At 35.8% G+C, this 22,871-nt stretch overlaps 1 protein-coding gene across 2 annotated transcripts; it reads left to right on the forward strand.

The window, feature by feature from the left end:
* The first annotated feature begins 345 nt into the window (after nt 1-345).
* LOC306843578 (fasciculation and elongation protein zeta-2-like) lies at nt 346-9,651 on the forward strand. 2 transcript variants are annotated; one of them, XM_079375109.1, is made up of 9 exons: nt 346-627; nt 1,133-1,241; nt 1,345-1,461; nt 3,061-3,202; nt 4,739-5,004; nt 5,689-5,764; nt 6,554-6,619; nt 6,730-6,757; nt 7,801-9,651. In XM_079375109.1, exons 1-8 carry the CDS (start codon nt 401-403, stop codon nt 6,738-6,740), a joined length of 1,014 nt encoding a protein of 337 aa, XP_079231235.1. In that variant the 5' UTR covers nt 346-400; the 3' UTR covers nt 6,741-6,757; nt 7,801-9,651. The 2 variants fall into 2 exon arrangements, with proteins under 2 accessions (XP_079231235.1, XP_079231234.1); XM_079375108.1 differs by lacking the exon at nt 6,730-6,757 and having other exon boundaries at nt 362-627; nt 7,801-9,650.
* The last annotated feature ends 13,220 nt before the right edge of the window (nt 9,652-22,871 follow it).

Consider the following 22,871-nt stretch of genomic DNA (forward strand, 5'->3'; position numbering starts at 1 on the left):
TAATGATCAAAAGTAACAGTAAAAATAAAATAAATGTTATGTTTTTAATGGAATAATTTAAAAGAGAACATGGATTGCAAACCACTAACTAAATAAATAATTCATAAACCAAAGATAAACAGCGAAAAAGAAAACGTACAAAATCACAGAGGCTACATAAAATCCTCTCAAATAAATAAACGAATAGATATTTTATAAAAAAAAAAAAAAAATCACCAAAATGACAGCAAACAGTCCAAGTTTTAATAGCTTTTTTTCTTACAGGTACAAAGTTTTAAAACGGATCCTCCTAATTAAATAAGTTCTTAAAAGTGGCTTTGATTACGCGTGTTTGCGTCGCCCCGCCCCCTCCGTCCTCTAGTGCGTGCGCGTTCTCTGTGCACCATCGTCCGCCACAGTCATGGCGGCCCCGGTCGCTCCGCTCGATGAAGACTGGGAGGATTTTAACGAATTCAAAGCGGCAGATTCGCACAGCAGCTGGACCGCGGGACCGGAGAATTCACCGCAGACCCAAAGCTTCGCATCCTTCGACGAGACGCTGAGCGCGAGCTTCCCTCACTCCAGCAGCGCGTGCACGAGCGTCTCTGTGAGGGCAGTGAGTGAGCGCGAGCTGCTGCTCGATGACGAGTGAGTGACAAAATCATACTCAAAATATCAGCAACGCGAAATATGTCATATAGTGTTTCATAAGTTTTACATAATAGATACGTTTATATAAATGCACTCGCTCCAGTTTTAATAGCTCAAAGTAAACAACGCGATGTTTTGGAGAATTAGTGGTCAGGTTTCATATTTTGGCTGTGATTATTTATTTACACTACAATAAAGTATCATCATTTACTATGGTATTCTTGGAAATAACTTGGAGTACCATTTTTGTAAGGGCATTTTGAAAAGGTATTATGATATGCATTATGCATATTATGATATTTATATATTGTGCATTATTTGAAACTACAAGGCTTGGATCATAAAACTAAATATTAGTATCATCTTACTGAGACATAATACTAAGAAATAATGGCTTCACAGGGTTAAGTGTATGAAGCAAAAACTTGTATATATGAACCTTACGAAATCTTGTAGATTCTGTCTTTCTAATTTATTCTTCTGTTTTCTTGTTGTTTGGCAGGATATGGAACACTTTGACAGAGAACTACGGCAATGTGATGCCAGTGGACTGGAAAACCTCTCACACACGTTCACTACACCTGCCCACACTGAACCTCCGACCTCAGGAGGCGAGATCCGTCTGTCCATCCATTCATCCATGCATTTCTTTCAGCCAGTGCAGACCGATCTCACACTGTGTGTGCGTGTGCGTGTGCGTGTGTGTGTTTTCAGAGGGTGGAGGGCAATAATCTTGACGGGTCGGATGATGAGGACCTCAGAGATCAGATGGACATGCACACCATCATCATCTCATGTGTGAGCGAGGAGCCGCTGTTTACTGCAGAACAGGTACAGTATATACACTCCAGACCTTTGAGACTGTTTAAGTGATGGCCAGTCATTGATGCAATAATCATTTTCATAATGATACAGTGGTGTGAAAAAGTGTTGGCCCCCCTTCTGATTTTTTATTTTTTTTGCATGTTTGTCACACTTTAATGCCCCCCAGTTAAAACATAACTGTGGTTTATCACACCTGAGTTCAGTTTCTTTAGCCACACCCAGGCCTGATTACTGCCACACCTGTTCGCAATCAAGAAATCACTTAAATAGGACCTGCCTGACAAAGTGAAGTAGACCAAAAGATCCTCAAAAGCTACACATCATGTTGAGATCCAAAGAAATTCAGGAACCAATGAGAAAGAAAGTAATTAAGATCTATCAGTCTGGAAAAGGTTATAAAGCCATTTCTAAAGCTTTGGGACTCCAGCGAACCACAGTGAGAGCCATTATCCACAAATGGAGAAAACATGGAACAGTGGTGAACCTTCCCAGGAGTGGCCGGCCGACCAAAATTACCCCAAGAGATCAGCGACGACTCATCCAAGAGGTCACAAAAGACCCCATAACAACATCTAAAGAACTGCAGGCCTCACTTGCCTCAGTTAAGGTCAGTGTTCATGACTCCACCATAAGAAAGAGACGGGGCAAAAATGGCCTGCATGGCAGAGCTCCAAGATGAAAAACGCTGCTGAGCAAAAAGAACATAAAGACTCGTCTCAGTTTTGCCAGAAAACATCTTGATGATGCCCAAGACTTTTGGGAAAATAATATGGCCTGACGAGACAAAAGCTGAACTTTTTGGAAGGTGTGTGTCCCATTACATCTGGCGTAAAAGTAACAAAGCATTTCAGAAAAAAAACATCATACCAACAGTAAAATATGGTGGTGGTAGTGTGATGGTCTGGGGCTGTTTTGCTGCTTCAGGACCTGGAAGACTTGCTGTGATAAATAGAACCATGAATTCAGCTGTCTACCAAAAAATTCTGAAGAACAATGTCCGGCCATCTGTTCGTGACCTCAAGCTGAAGCGAACTTGGGTTCTGCAGCAGGACAATGATCCAAAACACACCAGCAAATCCACCTCTGAATGGCTGAAGAAAAACAAAATGAAGACTAGAGTGGCCTAGTCAAAGTCCCGACCTGAATCCTATTGAGATGCTGTGGCATGACCTTAAAAAGGCGGTTCATTCTCGAAAACCCTCCAATGTGGCTGAATTACAACAATTCTGCCAAGATGATTGGGCCAAAATTCCTCCACAGCGCTGTAACAGACTCATTGCAAGTTATCGCAAACGCTTGATTGCAGTTGTTGCTGCTAAGGGTGGCCCAACCAGTTATTAGGTTTAGGGGGCAAGCACTTTTTCACACAGGGCCATGTGGGTTTTCATTCATAATAAAAAACTTCATTCAAAAACTGCATGTTGTGTTTTCTTCTGTTATCATTGATTAATATTTAAATTAGTTTGATGATCTGACACATTTGAAACACAAGTGTGACAAGCGTGCAAAAAAAAAATCAGGAAGGGGGCCAACACTTTTTCACACCACTGTATATTTGCTATACGTTTTCTTTGACACTCACTCCATAAACTGTGTGTTAATCAGGTCATAGAGGAGATTGAAGAGATCATGCAACAGTCTCTAGATGATGAGGATCACAAGAGTCCGTCTCAGTTTGACCTCTCCTTGATGTCGCATGAGTTACACACACTCACACACTCCACATCCAGCAGCAGCTACGAAGAGCGTAAGTACTGCATGTGTGTATTCACAGCTTTTTTGTCAGCCAACTCTATTTGCATGTTTGAATGGTTCTCTGATGTGGGTTAATGGTCATGTGGCATGCAGGTAAACAAATAAAATATATATTTTTTAAAAGTGAAGTGACATACGACCAAGTATGGTGACCCATACTAGGAATTCATGCTCTGCATTTAACCCATCCAACGTGCACACACACAGCAGTGAACACACACCGTGAACACACACCCGGAGCAGTGGGCAGCCATTTATGCTGCGGCGCCCGGGGAGCAGTTGGGGGTTCGGTGCCTTGCTCAAGGGAACCTCAGTCGTGGTATTGAGGGTGGAGAGAGTGCTGGACATTCACTCCCCCCACCTACAATCCCTGCTGGCCCGAGACTCGAACCCACAACCTTTGGATTACGAGTCCAACTCGATAAACCATTAGGCCACGACTTCCCTGTTCACTTTGTAGTAAATTGTTTTGCATTATTTGCATATTAGATATCAATAATTGTTTTTTAGTTTTTCATCAACTCAGAATCCACTGCAAGTTCTTTCATGAACCCCCACTATGGAAAACCTTTCCTTAGATAATTAAGTGTTAAATAATAATTATTGTATAAATATTAAGTATGGATTTTATCCAAGTCGATACAAAAATATAATGTAATGATGCCAGTCTTTCTAAACGATCAAACATCAAAACAATAGAAAACTAGAAAACCTCTCAGTGCTCTTAATATGTTTTAGTTCTTTATTCCTGACAGTTTTCTTAAATAATTGTATAAAATGGTTACTTGTATGAGCCTGTTGTACTTTTTTTGCCTGTTAATATTTTTCCCAAATGGCTGCAGAAGGTTTGTGAGTTGATCAAAAGAATTTAATTGATTGTAAAATGTTTTTTTTTATATTATATTACTTATATTTATTTAAATTAAGAGGCTGCACAATTAATTGAAATCTTAAATAAAATGGTCATGTATAATTTATAAGTATACTTTTAGATATATAGTTTTCATTTGAGAATAAATGTCATATTGCAGTTCAGATCGCAGTTACAATATATGACAAAATAATTATATTTTCGCCAAGTCATGCAGCCCCATATGTAGGTAATAAAAAAAAAAAGAATTAATAAATTAAATGATTAATAAAAAATATTACATATTTGATCTGTTTACTTGCATGTCATCTCACCATTAACCAGAGAAAAGTGAACATGCACATGTCATTAAATTATTAAAATATTAACAAGTGTTCAAGTAAATTTTTTATTTCTGAGAGGTTCAGCTGATTAAAAAAGTTCGGGAACCCCTGCATTAGCATATTTTACTAGTTTATTTTGCCAAAATGTAAAATGGTAACTGTTTAAGTACTTTTGAGGGCTGTTATGTTGGAAGTTGACACGTATCTTTTATATCTCAGACAGAACTGGAATGTCGAAATGAGCGTGTTATGAAATAACGGTGCTGTAGAAATGGAAGTAAGCTTGCGTTTGAATGACTTCAGACTTTGATCTTTTCGCTGGTCTCTGTCTCAGGCTTGCGTGGTCTGTGCGTGTCTGAGCTGCTGGAGCGTCTGGAGGAGGTGGAGCAGCAGATCCGTGGTTTCTCTGAGGAGCTGATTGATCAGCTGGCGGTGAGGGAGGAGCTGGACTATGAGAAGGAGGTGAAGAACACCTTCATCTCGGCACTCATCGATGTGCAGAACCGACAGAAAGAACATCGAGAGCTGCTGAAGAAAAAGAGGAAGATAAAGACCACAGGCGCCGAACAGAGATCCAACCGCTTACATGTGCCAGGAACCGTAAGGATGCTAATTACTCATTAGCAAGCCCACACAAAATCTACATCTGCAGAAATCTCCATAGATCTCTGTAGAACTGGAACATTTTCAAAGCTCTACACAAACCCTCGTCTGTTCATTTATACAATAATTTGGCTGATTTCTTTGAAATATCAGTACAACTGCAGCTTCGTTTTACACATTTTGCCATGTTTAAAATAATTCGGGGATAACCTAACCTTTTTCTCCAAATCGGCACAAAGAAAGTCTCTTATTGTTCTTAAACACATTTGTTCTATTAGAATTATTTAGTGCTGGGCAACGATTAATCGCATCCAAAATAAAAGTTTTTGTGTACATAATATATGTGTGTGTTCTTTGTATATTTATTATGTGTATATATAAATACACACATGCATGTGTGTATATATATATATATATATATATAAGAAAAATATGCTATGTTTATATATTAAATATATAAACATAGCATATTTTAAATATGTGTGTGTCTTTTATATATACATAATAAATATACACAGTACACACACATATATTATGTACACAAAATCTTCGTTGCCCAGCACTATAATTATTATATATTGTTTTTGTACATGTTCTGACATTTTTGAAAAATTGGTTAAACAATCTATAAAAGTGGACTTTGTTGTTTTATGTTTTTGACAAGCTTTGTCTGTTTTTCAGTATCTGACGACGGTTATCCCGTATGACAGGAGCAGCGGAGCACCGTCTGTTGAAGACCTGCAGATCCTGACCAAGAGTGAGTTTATTAACATCCCTTCAACGTGATCTGATAACAAATATACTTTCATTTTAATCTGACCACAAATGAGACTTTGGTCAGGCACTTCAGATACTGTAACTTCACACAATCTTTCAAACTGTAACTTGGAACAGTATAAATGATTGTTGTTAAATATTAATTAATAATTTAATTATATACAATTTACATATACAATTGTATAAAAAAATACAATACAGTAGGGTTTGTTTTTTTTTTTTGGAAAGAAAGAAAATAATACTTTTACTTTTCAGCAAAGATTAATTAAATTGATCAAAAGTGACAGTAAAGACATTTATAATATTACCAAAAGTTTGTATTTCAAATAAGTGCTGTTCTTTTCAACTTTCTATTCATCAAAGAATTGTTTGTTCACAAAAATATGAATCGGCAAAACTGTTTTCAACATTGATGATAATCAGAAATGTTTGTTGCATCACAGGAATAAATTGCATTTAAAAAATATTAAAACAATTATTTTAAATTATTTTAACAGAGAAAACAGTTATTTTAAATGAATAATATTTCACAATAATACGGTTTTAACTGTAATATTGTTCAAATACATTTTCAAAAACAAAAAAATCTTCCTGACCCCAAACTTTTCAGTGGTAGTGCATATTTTTCATTCTATAAATTATTTTGTTATTATTATTATTATTAATTTAGTTTAATAATGCTACTGCTTCTGAAATCAGTTTAAAAATATTGAGGGTGTGCATGTGTAGTGTTGTACATGTATAAATGTGTCTGTGTTTTTCTCTGTAGTTCTTCATGCCATGCGTGAGGACAGTGACACAGTTCCTGCTCTTCTCACCGACTACATCCTCAAAGGTATCAGACGTCTGAATCACTCATCAGTCTCTGTCACTGTCAGTCTGAGCCTCATTGATCTTCTGTGTGTTTTATGTTTTATTTTTGCTCTCGCTTCATTTGACCTCTAGCACTGGTGTGAGAGAACAGGTGAAAGAGGTGTGTTGCTTTTATATATCGCTAATTATAATGACTACAGTCTAAAGGGGATCATTTTGTCTTTAAGCCATAGATAAGTAAACCCACCTAGACACACAAGTGTGTGTAAAATAGATTTGTGTCGTGTGTGTGTGTGTGTGTGTGTGTGTGTAGAATTTGTTGTCTTCTCTGTGATGTGTGTTAGTGAACATTATTTGTCTCATAAGGAAGAAATTGAGCTGCTAATAATATACAATATACAGCAAAACACATCAATATGTGACCCTGGACCACAAAACCAGTCTTAAGTGTCAATTGTTCAAATTGAGATTTATACATCATCTGACAGCTGAATAAATAAGCTTTCTATTGATGTATGGTTTGTTAGGATAGAGATGCAACTATTTGAAAACCTGGAATCTAAGAGTGCAAAAAAATGAAAATGGCCTTTAAAGTTGTCCAAATGTAGTTCTTAGCAATGCATATTACTAATAAAAAATGAAGTTTTTATATACTTAAGGTAAGAAATTTACAAAATATCTTCATGGAACATGATCTTTAATTAATATCCTAATGATTTTTGGCATAAAAGAAAAATTGACAATTTTGACCCAAACTGTATTAACATGTATTTTTGGCTATTGCTACAAATATACCCCAGAGACTTAAGACTGGTTTTGTGCTCCAGGGTCACATATAAAACGCTGCTCACCAAGGCTGCATTTATTGATAAAAAAAAATCAGTAATATGAAATATTATTACAATTTAAAACTATTGTAGTATATTGTAAAATGTAATTTATTCCTGTGATCAAAGCTGAATTTCAGCATCATTCCTCCAGTCTTCAGCGTCACACAATCCTTCAGAAATCATTCTAAAATACTGATTTTCTGCTGAGTGCTTTACTGTAACTATTAAACAATTAAATGCATCCTTGCTGAATAAAATAATTAATTTCTTTAAACAAACAAAAACAAAAAACCACACTTGCTGATCCCAAACGTTTGACCATTAGTGTAATACATTTCAGGCTTTTACTATCTTTTCATGTCTGTTGTTTCAGTGCTGTGTCCCACGTAGAGTTTCTGGAGCTGAAAAGCAGCTAACATCATCGGTACGTCGGGCATCTGATCATCTGCATCTCTCCAGATGATGTTCTTGTCTAATCATGCACAGAATTGACCCACCAGTGGCATTTATTTTTCACTCTGAACGTGTTTTGTGTAGATGTTATTGTGGGTGGTATTTAGTTTATTTCCTAATGCAGCTCACATTTCACTTACTGTCAGATTCCACCAGTTATCACAGAGCAGCTGTCGTAACTCATGCACGTTTACATCATATTCAGTTTGTTTTTAGCGCAGATCTAGATGCAAGATTTCCCTCTTTCCATCAGATGAAATGGGATTTAAGATGTTGATAGCTGTAAATCATAGAATGAAATGAGTTCAGTGATTTAAAAGCAATCTCTCCAGCAAAGGCAGGTACAAATGTTTACTTCATTGCCAGATACTACATTATCAAACTCTGTTTTTGTTCTGTTCGACCAGCTTTCGAACATTTCTCTGTAACAGTATTAATATGGAGTTGATTAGGAGTGAACGGCACAAGTATTTGCTACCAGTTGAAGTGAAATCTGTGAGATCTCAGCAGTGGACATGTTGGACTTTTATCTGATCTCTGGGCTGGATTTCTGTTTTAAGATATGAAGAGCTGAAACACACTTATAAAGAGAGAAACACGTCTGTCTGTCCTCACTAAGAAGATTCAATGATTGTTGGAGGTGATATTATTTGTATGTGTGGCTATAAAAGCTGAATGTTTTGGGAGGTTTTTTTATGGAGAGATTGAGATTTTGTAGAGTCTTGTAGATGTTCGACCTTAAAGCAATAGTTCACCCAAAAATTAAAATTTGCTGAAAATCTCCTAACCTTCAGGCCATCTAAGATGTAGATGAGTTTTTCTTCTTCAGAACAGATTTGGAGAAATGTAGCATTGCATCACATGCTCACCTATGGGATCCTCTGCAGTGAATGGGTGCCGTTAGAATGGGAGTCCAAACAGCTGATAAAAACATGATAATCCACACCGCACCGCTCCAGTACATACATTAATGTCTTGTTAAGTGATAATGATTGACTTGTTTACTACAAAGACACAGCTTTTCACTTCATAAGATGGTAATGTTTTTATGAGCTGTTTGGACTCTCATTTTGACGGCACCCATTCACTGCAGAGGATCCATTGGTGAGCAAGTGATGTAAATGCCCTGATGTTGAGTACATTTTCAGCTAATTTAAACTTCCTTTAAAGGATTATTTCACTCTATTTCAAACCTGTATGATTTTATTTCTTCTGTGCATGAAAGAGGTCCATAAGGATCATGTGCCATATTTCAAATCTTCCGCAGCTCAGTTGCTTTTTATCTTTTTTCCATGAAAGAAAGTCATACAGGTTTGGAACATGAATTATTCCTTTAAACTAAGCAGTTTCTGTTCTGTGGGCTGAAATTTATCAAAAGGTTTGATTAAAGGGTAGAAATAGTTTTCATGTTTGTAAAGCGTTCAGAAAGTAAAAGTGGCTGCATGCACTTTCAGTTGGCCTCAAAGGGAACGGTTTTGTGGAGCACGACGTTAGCGTGAAGCATTGAACTACAGCTCTTGTTGGTGTCGTCGGGCGGTCGTGGCCTGATTCTGAGAAACATTAGCAGTGCACAGTAAATCAGGGTACACGTACTTTAATAACTAGAGATTATATATTTATACAAGCAATAATGAAACACTGCCTTTTTGAATGCATGAAATTTTTATACTTTGAAACTGACCTTATTTTTAATGCAGCATTAATGGTCCATTTTATAAGCAATGCATTGTATGTAGCAGGGCAGTTTTCAAATAAAAGCATCTGTTCATCAAACCTGCTGTGCATTTGTCTTTCTGTAAAACTTTTTTTTTTTTACTGTTGTCTTTTCTATGTATAAAATACTTGTCTTGGGGTTGCTTCACACTGGTAACTAATACATTTGTTCATTTTGTCTTAAGAATCGTCTTTTTTCTTAAGGCAAGACACCATTTTAAAAATGTAACTAATGGAACTCACCGTATTTCCTCAGCTGATTGATCTAGTATGGCATTATTTAATTTAAAAATGCACTAATTTGCATACATTTCCAGAAGAGAAATCTGAATGCCAGGTTGAAATTTCTTGTTTGATTTTGTTGATGTATTAAAGGCTTTTACAGAGGGGATTTTGGATCTCTTTTTAAATACGAAAATCCTGTCAACAACCAATAAAAGAAAGAAAAAAAAAACTTTCACCAGAATAAAACTCGCTGCCTTTAAAGCTATGTATTGAAAATGTATGAAAGCTACAGAAAAATAGATAAAATGTAATAAACACTATTTCTTTTCTTTGGGATAATTTCTTTCCATTTGTTATCTCAACATTGATCAGTGCATGAAACGCAATAGTATTGGCTGTAGTTTTGCTGCAAGAATAAATATTTTCAGAATTCAAAATATTATGTTAGAAATTAATAGCAGTTAAGAATTGCATAATGTTTCATGGATCCAGCCCTTGAAAACAAACTATATATGTATTATTTTATTACTACAAAACTGCTGAAGTCCAAATATTAACTTCTGTTTAAATGTTATGGATTGTGACTTTTAACATAATACGTCTTAATGAAAAGTTTTGTCTTTAATATCTTTATTATGAAGTAGGGTCTTGTGCTTATTGCTTAAACATTACATTCATCATAAAATTATTTTTTTGTTTCAAATAAAAAAGCAAAAGCAATATATTTCAGCAAAGTTGCCGTTTTCTAAGCTAATGTTAAACAATGCTTGTTTGCCGTCATACAGCATTATTCATTTCAAGTCAGTGGTTTCATATTAGTGTGAACTTTTATTTATTTATTTATTGCTGTATGCTTTATCTGCTGTATAATCCGGTTTCCTCCTGTCGGTATCATAGTCCATAGAGTCCCAGAGCTGTTCTGAATTCACCAAAACAGCTCAGTTCAGTTTCCGCTCTGTTTGGAGAAAGTACTGATGACGTGAGATGAGGGTCAAAGGTTGGTGTCGGTGAACATGGTGTGTTCCTTCCTGACTGTGCTGAAGCCTTTGATGGTGTCCACAAACTCCTCATCTTCAAACTGACAAAACATACGACAGGTTATCAAAATCATGTTTCAGGAGAAAAAGCATTTGTCCAGCAGAAGTAAGTGATGTTCTCACCAGGCCGCTGTCGAGGCGTCTGAAGTGCGGCTCCCATGATTCCTCATCTTTCTTGTCGATGAGCTGGCTGACGCTGCGCTGTAAAGGGTTTTGTGTGTACAGACCTGAGACTGTCACCAAACCCCCCTCACCCTCAGCAGAACGATCGTCCTCCATCACTTTACTCTCGATCACCTCCTGAACAACACAAGAACACGAGAAGAGGCTTCAGCGATTCTTCAGCATCTGACAGAACTTGTAAAATAAAGCACCGTCTAGGCCTGTCACCATAACTTTTTGTTGTGCAATGTATTGCGATATTATTGTAATTTTATGCCACTGAATATATAATCATGATTTAACAGCATAATAATGCAAGAAGGCCTATACACTTTCAAATGACAACAAACTTTTAATTCTTAAGAATATTTAGATCTTGGAAATGAAGTATCCAAATATTAGATACCTTAAAAAAATTTAATATATAGTAAATTAACTTTTTCTAAAAAAAAAAAGTGCAAAGTAACAAGTAGAAAAATGCACTAAGAACTTGTCTGGAGATTTTTCCCTGACCTTCTTTTCTCTGTAAATTAAGGGTGTATATTGCTGAAAAACACCATCCCTACTTAGCAGAGATAACCGTAAGGCACAGATCCTAACTACGGCCATATCTGCAGATGAAACTTTAAACTAGCACCTCATGACTACACCACATCATGTACGAGAAGCTGCAAAAGACACCGGCGCAAGTGGAATGCAAAAAACATGGTGACATTAACTTTGATGTAAATATAATGGGCAATATATTGCGTCACCAAAAATGCACCTATATTGTGCAATAAGTCGATATATTGATTATTGCGACAGGCATTTACAACTATATTAATATTTCAAAATGAAAAAAAATTAAAGATGAAATTAGCTTAAGTTTTCGATTTCTGTTCATTTAGATGTAGTATTTATTTTATAAATATGCTTAAATCATGCTAAACTTATCCTTAACTAAAACAAAATTTTCCATTATCTGAATTAAAATAAACATGAACTAAAATAAAATCAACTTTATTAAATCATTTCATTTTTCCTTTTCGAGTTTAAAATGTATCATTTCAACATATTTATAACTATAATTTTAATCTTACATTTTAGATTAACATTCATTTAGATCTATATTTATTTGATAAACGTATGTTTAAAGCAGAGCTACTGTTAACTAAAACTAAATCCTTTTTAATTACCTGAAATGACATTTAATAAAGTGAATTTTTTAAAATTATATTTAAGATAGTAAGGCAACAATTCTAAAATAAAATTTAAGAAAGACTATAGATATATTTGGGGGGAGGGGGGGAATACAAAAACAGCAAAATTATGAAAACTAAAATGAAAACAAAAAATATAAATAATAAAACAGTACCATGTCTATGATATTAAAACGCTGATTTTAATTTTTTTTTGTACATTAAAATTGCACCTCCTGTTACCATAGTTACTGTAGGCTATATGCAGAGAAAGCTTATGTTTTGGGTGATTTTATTTTGTCCACCAGGTGCTGCTGCTGCATGTAAATAAAGGTCTGACCTCCATGTGCATGGTGAAGGCCTTCAGTGTGACGCTGTTCGGAGATCCCACTGTTTCTGGAACCGTGTCGAACTGTGAGGAACAAACCTGTCAGTGTTTTTCCACACACAAACACCTTTCAGAAGGACATCGAACAGAATTCCCTAAGAAAAGTTTTTTTTTATTTTTTATAAATGCGATACATGCGAGTGCAAAGTAAGTCACACAGCGCAAACTCACCAAAGACATCCATTTATCACGTTTAAATTGAACAATCTTGAAGAATTTAGAGCTAATAGAGAACGTTCTGACAAGGTTCTTCCAAAGTTATAAACAAATATTCATTTATAGAACGTTGATCAAAGTTATCAAGTAGTAATAATCTGTAAACATTGTTTATACACCAGGCATCATATGTATGCTATTTCTTGTTACTTGTTTCAGAACATTCGAAATGTTCTTATAATGTTTGCTAAATAAAATGACCATTTTTTCCTTAATGTTCACAATAAAAATAAAATAAAAATATAACTAACAATAAAAGCTTTCATAGCTTAATGGAAATGTGAGCAAAATAAACAAGCGAAATGGTCAAAAATGTCCAAATGGAATGCAAAAACTGGTTCTGTGTGAACGCCAGAGCTGGGTAGTAACTGATTACATGTAATCTGGATTAGGTAATCAGATTCCAAAAATTGAGTACTTAGTAAAATTGAGTAATTAGATTAAATTACATTTTAAAATCCTCTGAGTCTCCCTGATTCCTCTTTTTCATCTTTTGAATTTTCCCACCGCTATACAGAAGTTCTTCTGGTTCTCTGGACAGAGATCAGTCATTAGTCAGACCATTTCAAACACATTCACCAGTTTTTTGTCACCTGAACCCTTTTCACCTGATATATTTACTTGAAGTAGAGATTTTAAAATAAATATTTTATTAATGAAGTATCACATTTGCATGTTCATTGGTTCTGTGACATTAGTTAATGGTCGCACGACATGCAGGTTAACAAATAAAATATTTCATTTTTCAGTAAGTGTTTTATTCATTTTAACATTTTGATGGTTTAATTAATTATTAGCTTTTCATTAAACTCATAAACCCCCCGCAGCTCCTTCACAAACCCAGTTTGGGAAACCTTGATGCAATATAACCTAGTGTTTAATGCACTTTAAGTTGTTGATAACAACAAATGGAATATATTTTCTCATACTTTGTATTTTTTATATCAAGATTATCGTATTTTAAATCAATGTGATAAACGAGTTAAGTCGAAAGCAATTTAAAAGTAGTCTGATTATATTACTTAAAATTTGTACTAAAATACTAACTACAATTTTTGTCATGTAATTTGGAATCAGCAATGGATCTACCCAGCTCTGGTGAACACGTCCTTGTATATTTCCTCAGATATCTTTCCACTTCTTTAATCTGCACACTGTCCGCTTGCCTATTCAAACCTGCAAAGTGTAAAATAAGGATGTTTTGGGCTCACCAGGTAGGAGTTGCTGGGTGGGTAGATGGCCAGCGGCCTGCGGCGGTGGAGCGGCACTGATACGAGGGGCGGCCTTTCTCTGGTGAAAGGCGATTTATTGAGAGCCTTCTGTAAAACTATAGCCAGAATGATAGCCAGCAGCAATAGCACGACTCCAGCCATCAGCACAATGAACCACAGCTCACGGTAGAAAGGCGAACCCCCCGCACCTGCACCCAGCTGACCGCCGGCAACAGTGGGAGGCTCCACACCTGAGAGCACAGCCAGGAGACACAAAACAGAGCACTGCTTTAGATCCGATTGAAAGCACAGAGAATACTTCCATTATGATGAGAACACAGTGCATGCATACAGCCTTTCGACACACATGCACTGGAAATGTTCAGCCTTGTTCAGTGTCTGCGCTATTTCTTTCCAGAAGTTATGAGCGAAAAAAATATACTTATAGCCAGGAATGAGAGTGATCCGCTGAACAACACACAAAGAAAGTTTAACTTACTAGTTTAGTTTACTAGTAACAGATTGTGACCCTGGACCACAAAACATAAGTAGCACGGTCAAAAGTAGTCAAAAGCAACACGGGTACATTTGTAGCAATAGCCAACAATACATTGTATGGGTCAAAATTATTGATTTTTTCTTTTATGCCAAAAATCATTATAGTCCAAGGTGATGTGAATTTTCTTTTCACTTTTGCATAAAAGCATGAAATTTAGTACACTTGTATAGTAGTATTTTCAGAAATGGAGCCTTAGTGGTTGCCATGGCGACCATTTTACTTTCCGCCATAACCAAATTATGTATTTTGTGTCATATCTCCTGAACCAAACATGATAACACAGAAAAGGTGATGTCTACCCCTATGTTTTGATGGTCAAAGATTACAATGAGACAATATACAACAACATAAACTGCTCAGGTGAAGAGTTAATGGTGAAATCAGCAATGGGCATCACAGTATCACAGCATTTACAAAAGTCCATATTATGGCTATTCATTTTTTCTTTCTTTGATAACTAATATTTTATTCAATAATACTTTAAACGATTTTTTTTCAAGAATACTATCATATATTTCAGAGAGATATATATATATAAAAATCATCTCAGGTAAGGGTATTTCCAATACGTTCTTGTTCTCTCTAACATCACACGCAGACGGCAACGCAATCAGGTGAACATTTAATGGTTAATTTAGTGACTTTATGAGAAGGATTACAATGAAATCTCAGAAGATGCAGAATGAAATTTCAAACATATTTCATGTAAATTTAATTTACAATGAGTCTCTGGTCCTGAGTTGTCTATTATGTTGTCCACAAGGGGAAAGCCAGAGTCCTGCATGCGGACGGGTACACGCAGGTGAACCACTAATATTTGATGTAACCGGTGGAATAATATTTATGTGTAGGGTGTGGTGTGAAAAGCACAGGCAGGTTGCGAGTCCAATAACCAAGACTATTTCGACTCGGTTCAGTACACGCTGAGCAATGAAACCAATCGCGCTGCCACTGATTGACAGCTGTAGTGATTCTGGGGGATTAAAGGGGCTGCTCTTTGCTTGCTTTCTGTATTTAATCTATTCACAATAGTTCACAATGAGTTTTTTCTACCTCAAGTAGGAGATTTAATGCAGGTGTGGTTCGGGCTGCAGTTTTTATGTCAAATGAGTCGGGTATGGGATTAAATAAGTGTTGCTGTCAGATAACGTGTCGGGTGTTTTGTTAATTACTGCAAGTGTTGGATGATCATTTCACCAGCCAGGAAAGGTGAACGAAAATGCCTCTCTGTGATTTTACCACAAGGCATCACTTACTTACAGATCTCAGGCTTCTGGAGGGGATGTAGATTCATAAGAGTGGGTGCTGAACCTGTGGCTATTCTGTACGCAAACATCAATGTCTTGAACTTGATGCGAGCCACAACCGGTAGCCAGTGCAGGGAGATAAAGAGAGGTGTGAAGTGGGCCCTTTTGGGCTCATGGAAGACCAGTCGTGCCGCTGCATTCTGAAACATTTGTCGAAGTTTGTTTGCGCATGATGGAAGTCCAGCTAGAAGAGCATTGCAATAGAAATGACAAGGGCTTGGGCAAGAAGTTTGTTCAGCATGCTCTGTTTGGAAGGGCCTGATCCTCCTGATGTTGTGCAATGCAAACATGCATGATCGAGCTGCCTTTATAATATGGTCCTTGAAGGTCAGTTGGTCACCAAAGAATAATTTTTGATGAACCTAACAGGATGATGAAATCATGCTGTAGAGTCAGAGTGGCAGGGAAAACGAGAAGCTCAGTCTTTGCCAGGTTGAGCTGCAGGTGATGTTCTTTCATCCATACCGAGATGTTTGTCAGGCAGCATGAGATCCATGCAGCTACTATTGGATTGTCTCGTTGAAATGAATGATAGAGCTGTGTGTCATCAGCATAGCAATGGTAGGAGAAACCATGTGCTTGTATAATGGGTCCCAGTGATGTAATGTATATGGTGAAGAACTGATCCTTGAGGAAACCCTGTGATACGGTTGTTCCCTGGATACCTCTCCTCCCCAGGGAACCCTGAAAGACCTACCTGTGAGACCTACCTATTCAAACCAGTGGAGTGCAGATCCTGTGATGGTAGACAGGATAATCTGATGATTCACAGAGTCAAATCTGGCAGATAGATCCAGCAGAACAAGAACTGATGATTTGGAATCAGCTTTCTCTAATGCAGGGCTACAGTGAGCGACAGCAAAGCAGTCTCAGTTGAATGGTCGCTGCTGAAACCTGACTGGTTAAAGTTCAGGAGGTCATTCTGCGAAAGAAATAATGTAAAGAAATAAATATAGTGTCTATAAAGAGGTGAACCAAATGGTCCATGCCATTAGAATAACAAAGGAACAGCATTCCTCAGGAACTTCTTGTAGGTTGCAGGATCTCCAGCGGGAAGGTCCTAACACTATCTGTTGTTTCTTGCCCTTTTGTCTTCAGGTATAAAATTATATCCCACAGTCAGAACTTTGGGAGAAGCTAGGATTCATACAAGGGTTAAGATTGTTTGAAGGAAGACATGCTAAAATCGCTTTTGAAGAACTGCTACACTACCATCTTCAATAAATTCTTCTCCCCAAAAAAATTTGGTCAAGCATACTTAATTTTTTATATTAGAGAAATCTATTACATTGGTGAGCCACCCAAAAATACAGTAATGATGATGATACATGGGGCAACTTTTTAGGTTAGAAGGGGTAGTATGCACTGGCCTGTCTGGACAGATATTGTCTTGACATGAAGTTAAAGTGGACTAATTGAAAGAGAACAACTGCACACTCACTTAAGCATAATAAATAGCCTATGCTTAAGTGATTGTGCAGTTGTTCTCTTTCAATTAGATCATATTTTTTCCTTCAACAGGTGTGCGTTTGCTTTGCCTCGCCTCACTTGCTCCATGAAGTTAAAGTGGATCCTAAAGTGTCACTTGCTGTATTTACATCCAGAGATGAGAAATAGGTGGGTGAGGGAAGAGAGGATGACACTACAGAGGAAAGATGGAAGGGTGAAAGGGAGCGTAGGTTTTGCCTAAAAGTAACTGTTAGAGGAATTGGTGGCACACAGGTATATGTAGGTTAAATATAATAAAGAAATGAGCAGAGATGTCTAGAGGTTTTACCAAATGTTGTCTGTGTTACAATTCCATGTGTAAATTAAGTTAAGATGGTTGCCTGATTTGTTAGTGCTTGTGGTGGTAAGGCGTTTCAGATTGAATGAAGCTAGGAGTGGAAGTGGAAGTCTGCAGTGTAAGGCTTCTCCAGATGGATTTCGAAGTCACCAAAGACTACAAGTGGACTGCCATGAGGACAGCATGAGGACAGCAAGCCATACAGCTCCTCTATAACTCCTCTATAGGATTATATATGACCAGGAAGGTGATAAATCATTACAATATGGAATTTAACTACTCAGTAGTTGAAACTCAAAATAATTTTTAATGCAAAGGGAAGAGTGGGTTGAGTATTTCCAATTATCAGAAATTAGAAGACCAGTACCCTTCCAACCTGACGGGGGGTTTGAGAGAAAGGGAAGTTGTTCGAGCGAACAGCAGGGGTTGCATAGTCTTCTGGACAAATCCAGGTCACAGTCAAGCCCAAGATACTTAGAGTAGACTGAGAAGCAATGGCCAGAATGAAGTTTGTTGACCGCTGACTGACAATTCCAGACACCCAGAGAAAATGACAGAGGTGCAGCAGAAGAGGTGCAGAATTTAACACAATTTAACAAGATTGTGTTGCCATCTGCGTGTGATGTTAGAGCATTGTTGAGAGAGAACAAGAATGTATTGGAAACATGCTACCGCCTAAAACAGTCTTTTATTGTACTATTGAATAAAATATTATTTAGCTGGTGTGTGGTGGGCATACTGGCTCAATATGGCTGCTGTCACATCATCCAGGTAGATGCTGCACATTGGTGGTGGTTGAGGAGATTCCCCTTCTATGTAAAGCGCTTTGAGTACCCAGGAAAGCACTAAATGTAACAAATTAATAATGAATTAAAACATCCTTTTATTGTACTGTTGAATAAAATAGTTAATTATCAAAGAAAGAAAAATAATAGCCATAATATGGACTTTTGTAAATGTGATGCTCATATACTGTTCCTTCTTACATCGCTGATTTCAGCATTAACTCTTCACCTGAACAATTTATATTGCCGTTTATGGTCTCATTGTAATCCTTGACAATTAAAACATAGGGGTAGACATCACATTTTCTGCGTTATCATGTTTGGTTCAGGAGATATGACACAAATTACATCATTTGGCTCCATTTCTGAAAATGTTTAGGGCCGCAAACTATACAAGTGTACAAAATTTCATGCTTTTATGAAAAAGTGAGCATATCACCTGGGCAATAGGATATTAAAGATCATGTTCCATAAAGATATTTTGTAAATTCCCTACCATAAATATAGTATACCTTAATTTTTGATTAGTAATATGCATTGCTAAAAACTTAATTTGGACAACTTTAAAGGTAATTTTCTCTATATTTTGATTATTATTTGTTCAAATAGTTGTATCTCGGCCAAATATTGTCCCACCCTAATAAACCATACATCAATGGAAAGCTTATTTGATCAGCTGTCAGATGATATCAATTTCAAAAAATTGACCCTTATGACTTTATGGTGCAGAGGGTCACAATTATGCTAGTGTGTACTATAATGATATACAACACACACACTGAACACTGATGCATATTATTTAATAATTTTGTTGAAGTTAGATGTTAACGCATCTGATGTCATAATTATGACTTCCCAACTCAGAAATACAAACTTCCCAGGAGGACTTGAACACAAGTCATTCATAGTGTATGCAGTGCTCTGTTGAATGCTGATAAGAGGCTGAATATCACATCTCTCTAGTTTCACAGAGGATCCGTCCTGATCTTTCTTAGCAGTAATCACATAGCCAGAGATCTCCGTAATGAGACACGTTTGCTCTCCATCTCTCTTCCAGATGAGCATGTTAGACATTTGTCCATAAGCATGCTTTTTAGCATTTAAATATGAAAGCCAATTTTTATAAAATAAATAAATAAAATGATAGGCCTAACTGTAATTTTTTTCTCACAATTACAAGTTTATATCTCAAAGAGGAAAAAAGTCAGAACTGTGAGATTTCATATCAGAATTAAGAGATATAAACTCAGCTTTGCGAGATATAAACTTCAGAACTGAGATAAACTCAGGAATGTTAGGAAAAATCAGAACTGTAATATAATCTGAGATTATATCTCAGAATAAATCTAAACTGGGAGTTACAAACTCAGAATTGTGAGACATAAGAAAATATAAAGTTGCAGTTATTTTTACTTATTATTTCCTAGCAGAAACAAGGTTTGATCTAATGGACTGGCGTTTTCTTCTCTTTATTTTAGTCCAAATGACGCACAGCATGTGTGCAAAATGTTTTATTCATTGATGCAAACAGAAACATCTATAAATCATATGATAAAGCTGCACACATCTCATGTGTCCAAACTCATAGGTTAGAGGTTAAATGAACAGAGCATGTCATAAAACAAAAATTACGGTAAGAATAGGGTCACAGAGAGACAGGAGGAGTTTTACTCACTGGTGTCTGTGTCCGTGGTTCAGGGACCCCAGAAGTGTGTGCGACATGAAACGCGGCCCTCAAACATCAACCGTGAGCGCTGACCTCAAAACATTTCTACAGTGAAGCCGTTTGATCTGTGCAGTCGCTTCAAGGTGAGTGTGGAAAGGACAGAAACTGTGTGTGTGTGTGTAAGGTGTCTCTGCAGCTGTAATTGTACTCCTGAGCTCTATGGTAACAGGAGGTGACAGAGAGATCAGTTACCACAGTAAAACTGTGTCATTATGATATGACCCAGTGAACACAAACGTTTTTTTTTTACCTGCTACACACTCACACTTTTCATCCTCAGACAGGATGAAATCCTTATGTTTCGAGAGATCACAGATTAATATGTGCAGTATATATACTTTTTTTTTTGAGCTTACATCTTTTCATTTCACCACATTCATCAACTGTAGAATTTTCTTTGTAATTGTAAATGAACTGAAGTTATGTAATAGTTGTCACAATTTAATTACCTTAAAAATAAGCATACAGTATGAAACTGAAGCATGAAAATATGAAAAGGTTAACACCAAGAAGAGCATAGAGCAGCTATTACACAAGACATTTGAGATTTGGTTTGGACAGTTTACCAAATCTGAGAAAAAAAAAAAAATATATATATATATATATATATATATATATATATAAATACATTTTAAACTAAGCAAAAAGAAACATATTGCAAATCAGAAACACTGAAGTGTTTGGCAATAAAACAGCAACTTCTGTCAGACTTATACTAAATGAGATTATTGTTAATAACTAAAAAAAAACTCATTATTTGAAATAAACATTAACTGAAATAAAATTTCAGCTAATTGCCAAGGCCACTTTTTTTGTTACTACTGTAAGTACTAAAATAAATAGCCTATAAATAAACTAAAACTTAATAAAAAATAAATAAATAAAATGAACAAACAAATAAAATAAAAAAGCAAAAACAAAGTTATTGAAACTTCAGGCAAAAGTAAAATGAAAATGAAAAATGTAAAAAAAATTATTTCTAATTTAAAATAATTTTTTAAAACCCCGCTATAAAAGTAAAAAAAAAAAGAAATTGTCTAAAACTTAAAACTACATAAAAATCCAAAAACACAACAAAGTTAAAATTTCAACTAAAATTAAAATGAAAATATAAAAATTAATAGAATTCAAAATAATAACAAAAGCAATATAACAGTATTAATACTAACATAAAACAATATTTTCAAGGCAATATTTTTGATTGATTGATGCGCGTTGAAGCACAGTGAGTGAATATAGCGGTTTGATGTAGTGGCGTGTCTTCACCACTAGAGGCGGTGCAGATCATAGATAGCTTTATCTAGTCCAGTATATCTGATCAGTAGAAACTTCGCCAAACATCAGGTCTCTGCAGTCTTTGTGATGATAAAGAGATGTAGAGAAATACACAATTAAAGTAGCCAAATCATCGTTTCAACAATTTTTTTAAACAATTTTACCTTAACGTTTATGAATCACATTTATTAGTAATTTCATCAAGTATTAAACTGAAATATTCATGAGATATAATCAATCTGCTGACATATGATCAGATATATGAGGCCACTGGATGAGTCAGTTCCTGATGTAAGACGCTCACTATATCAAACCAAGCGGATTTCATTTATCATGAAGCTGAAATGCTAATCCATTAAAATTCCCTGCTCAGCATTCATGTTTCGCCCGGCCGCGTTTGAGACATCGAGGCTTTATTAGTACATTAATGCACTCATCTGCAGATGTAATTAATCACAGACTGACTCACTTACAGCCTGACAGAAAACAGAGCATATGAGCTCCTCTCCTCTCAGAAGTCGGTGTAATTTTCAGGCTAAAATGTTAGCAAGAGACCCTAAAGTGGGTCTTATTTTCATGTAGTAGTGTTTAAAATGACAGATATGCCTTGAATATATATATATATATATAGTAAAACCAAAAAATTATCCAGACACCAGTTAGCCTATAATTTTTTAGATTTTTATAGTTGTGCAGGACACTATAGTTCATTTATGTAAGTGAGGGTGGCAAAATAAAGTAAACTGTGACATATTATACCCAAAAATTATTCATACAGACAGTGGACTACCAGTAAAATTGATAAAAATGCGGGACCAAAAATTAATCAGACACTTTGACCTGACCATAAGTGTTTTTTTGTGACCTTTTTACACCACAGACTGAACATAATTAAGCATTGCTTGGTAATAGGTTGACATAAATTGGTATAATTGTGTACTTAAATTTAACAGCTGAGTGAAAGCTATTCAACCTAATTCTTTACATATTGACATTATCAAGATGAATTTGTTCTGACACAGTTTAACTCTTGAGATATTTTATTACATTTTCTAAACTATAGCCAATAAACTCTGATAATGTGAAAAATGTTGTAGGTGTCTGAATAAATGTTGGTTTGACTGTGTGTGTGTATGTATATATATATATATATATATATATATATATATACACTTAAAATATAAACTTCAATTTTATAAAATGTGTGCAAAATACTACTATTTAAAAAAATAAACTTCAATCAAGGTTATTTTACAAGTCTCCATCTCAGTGTATTATTATTGCATTATAAGTGTCATAATAATGTAAAAACTTTAATATTGTGTAATATTTGTAATTATAAGCCACGCTTAAAATGTAGCACTCAATTTTACACATAACGAGGGTCCCTTTTTGTCCAAACAGGGTCCCAGGCCTGAAA

This window comes from Barbus barbus (genome assembly GCF_936440315.1).
Source record: "Barbus barbus genome assembly, chromosome: 24".
Lineage (NCBI taxonomy): Eukaryota > Metazoa > Chordata > Actinopteri > Cypriniformes > Cyprinidae > Barbus > Barbus barbus.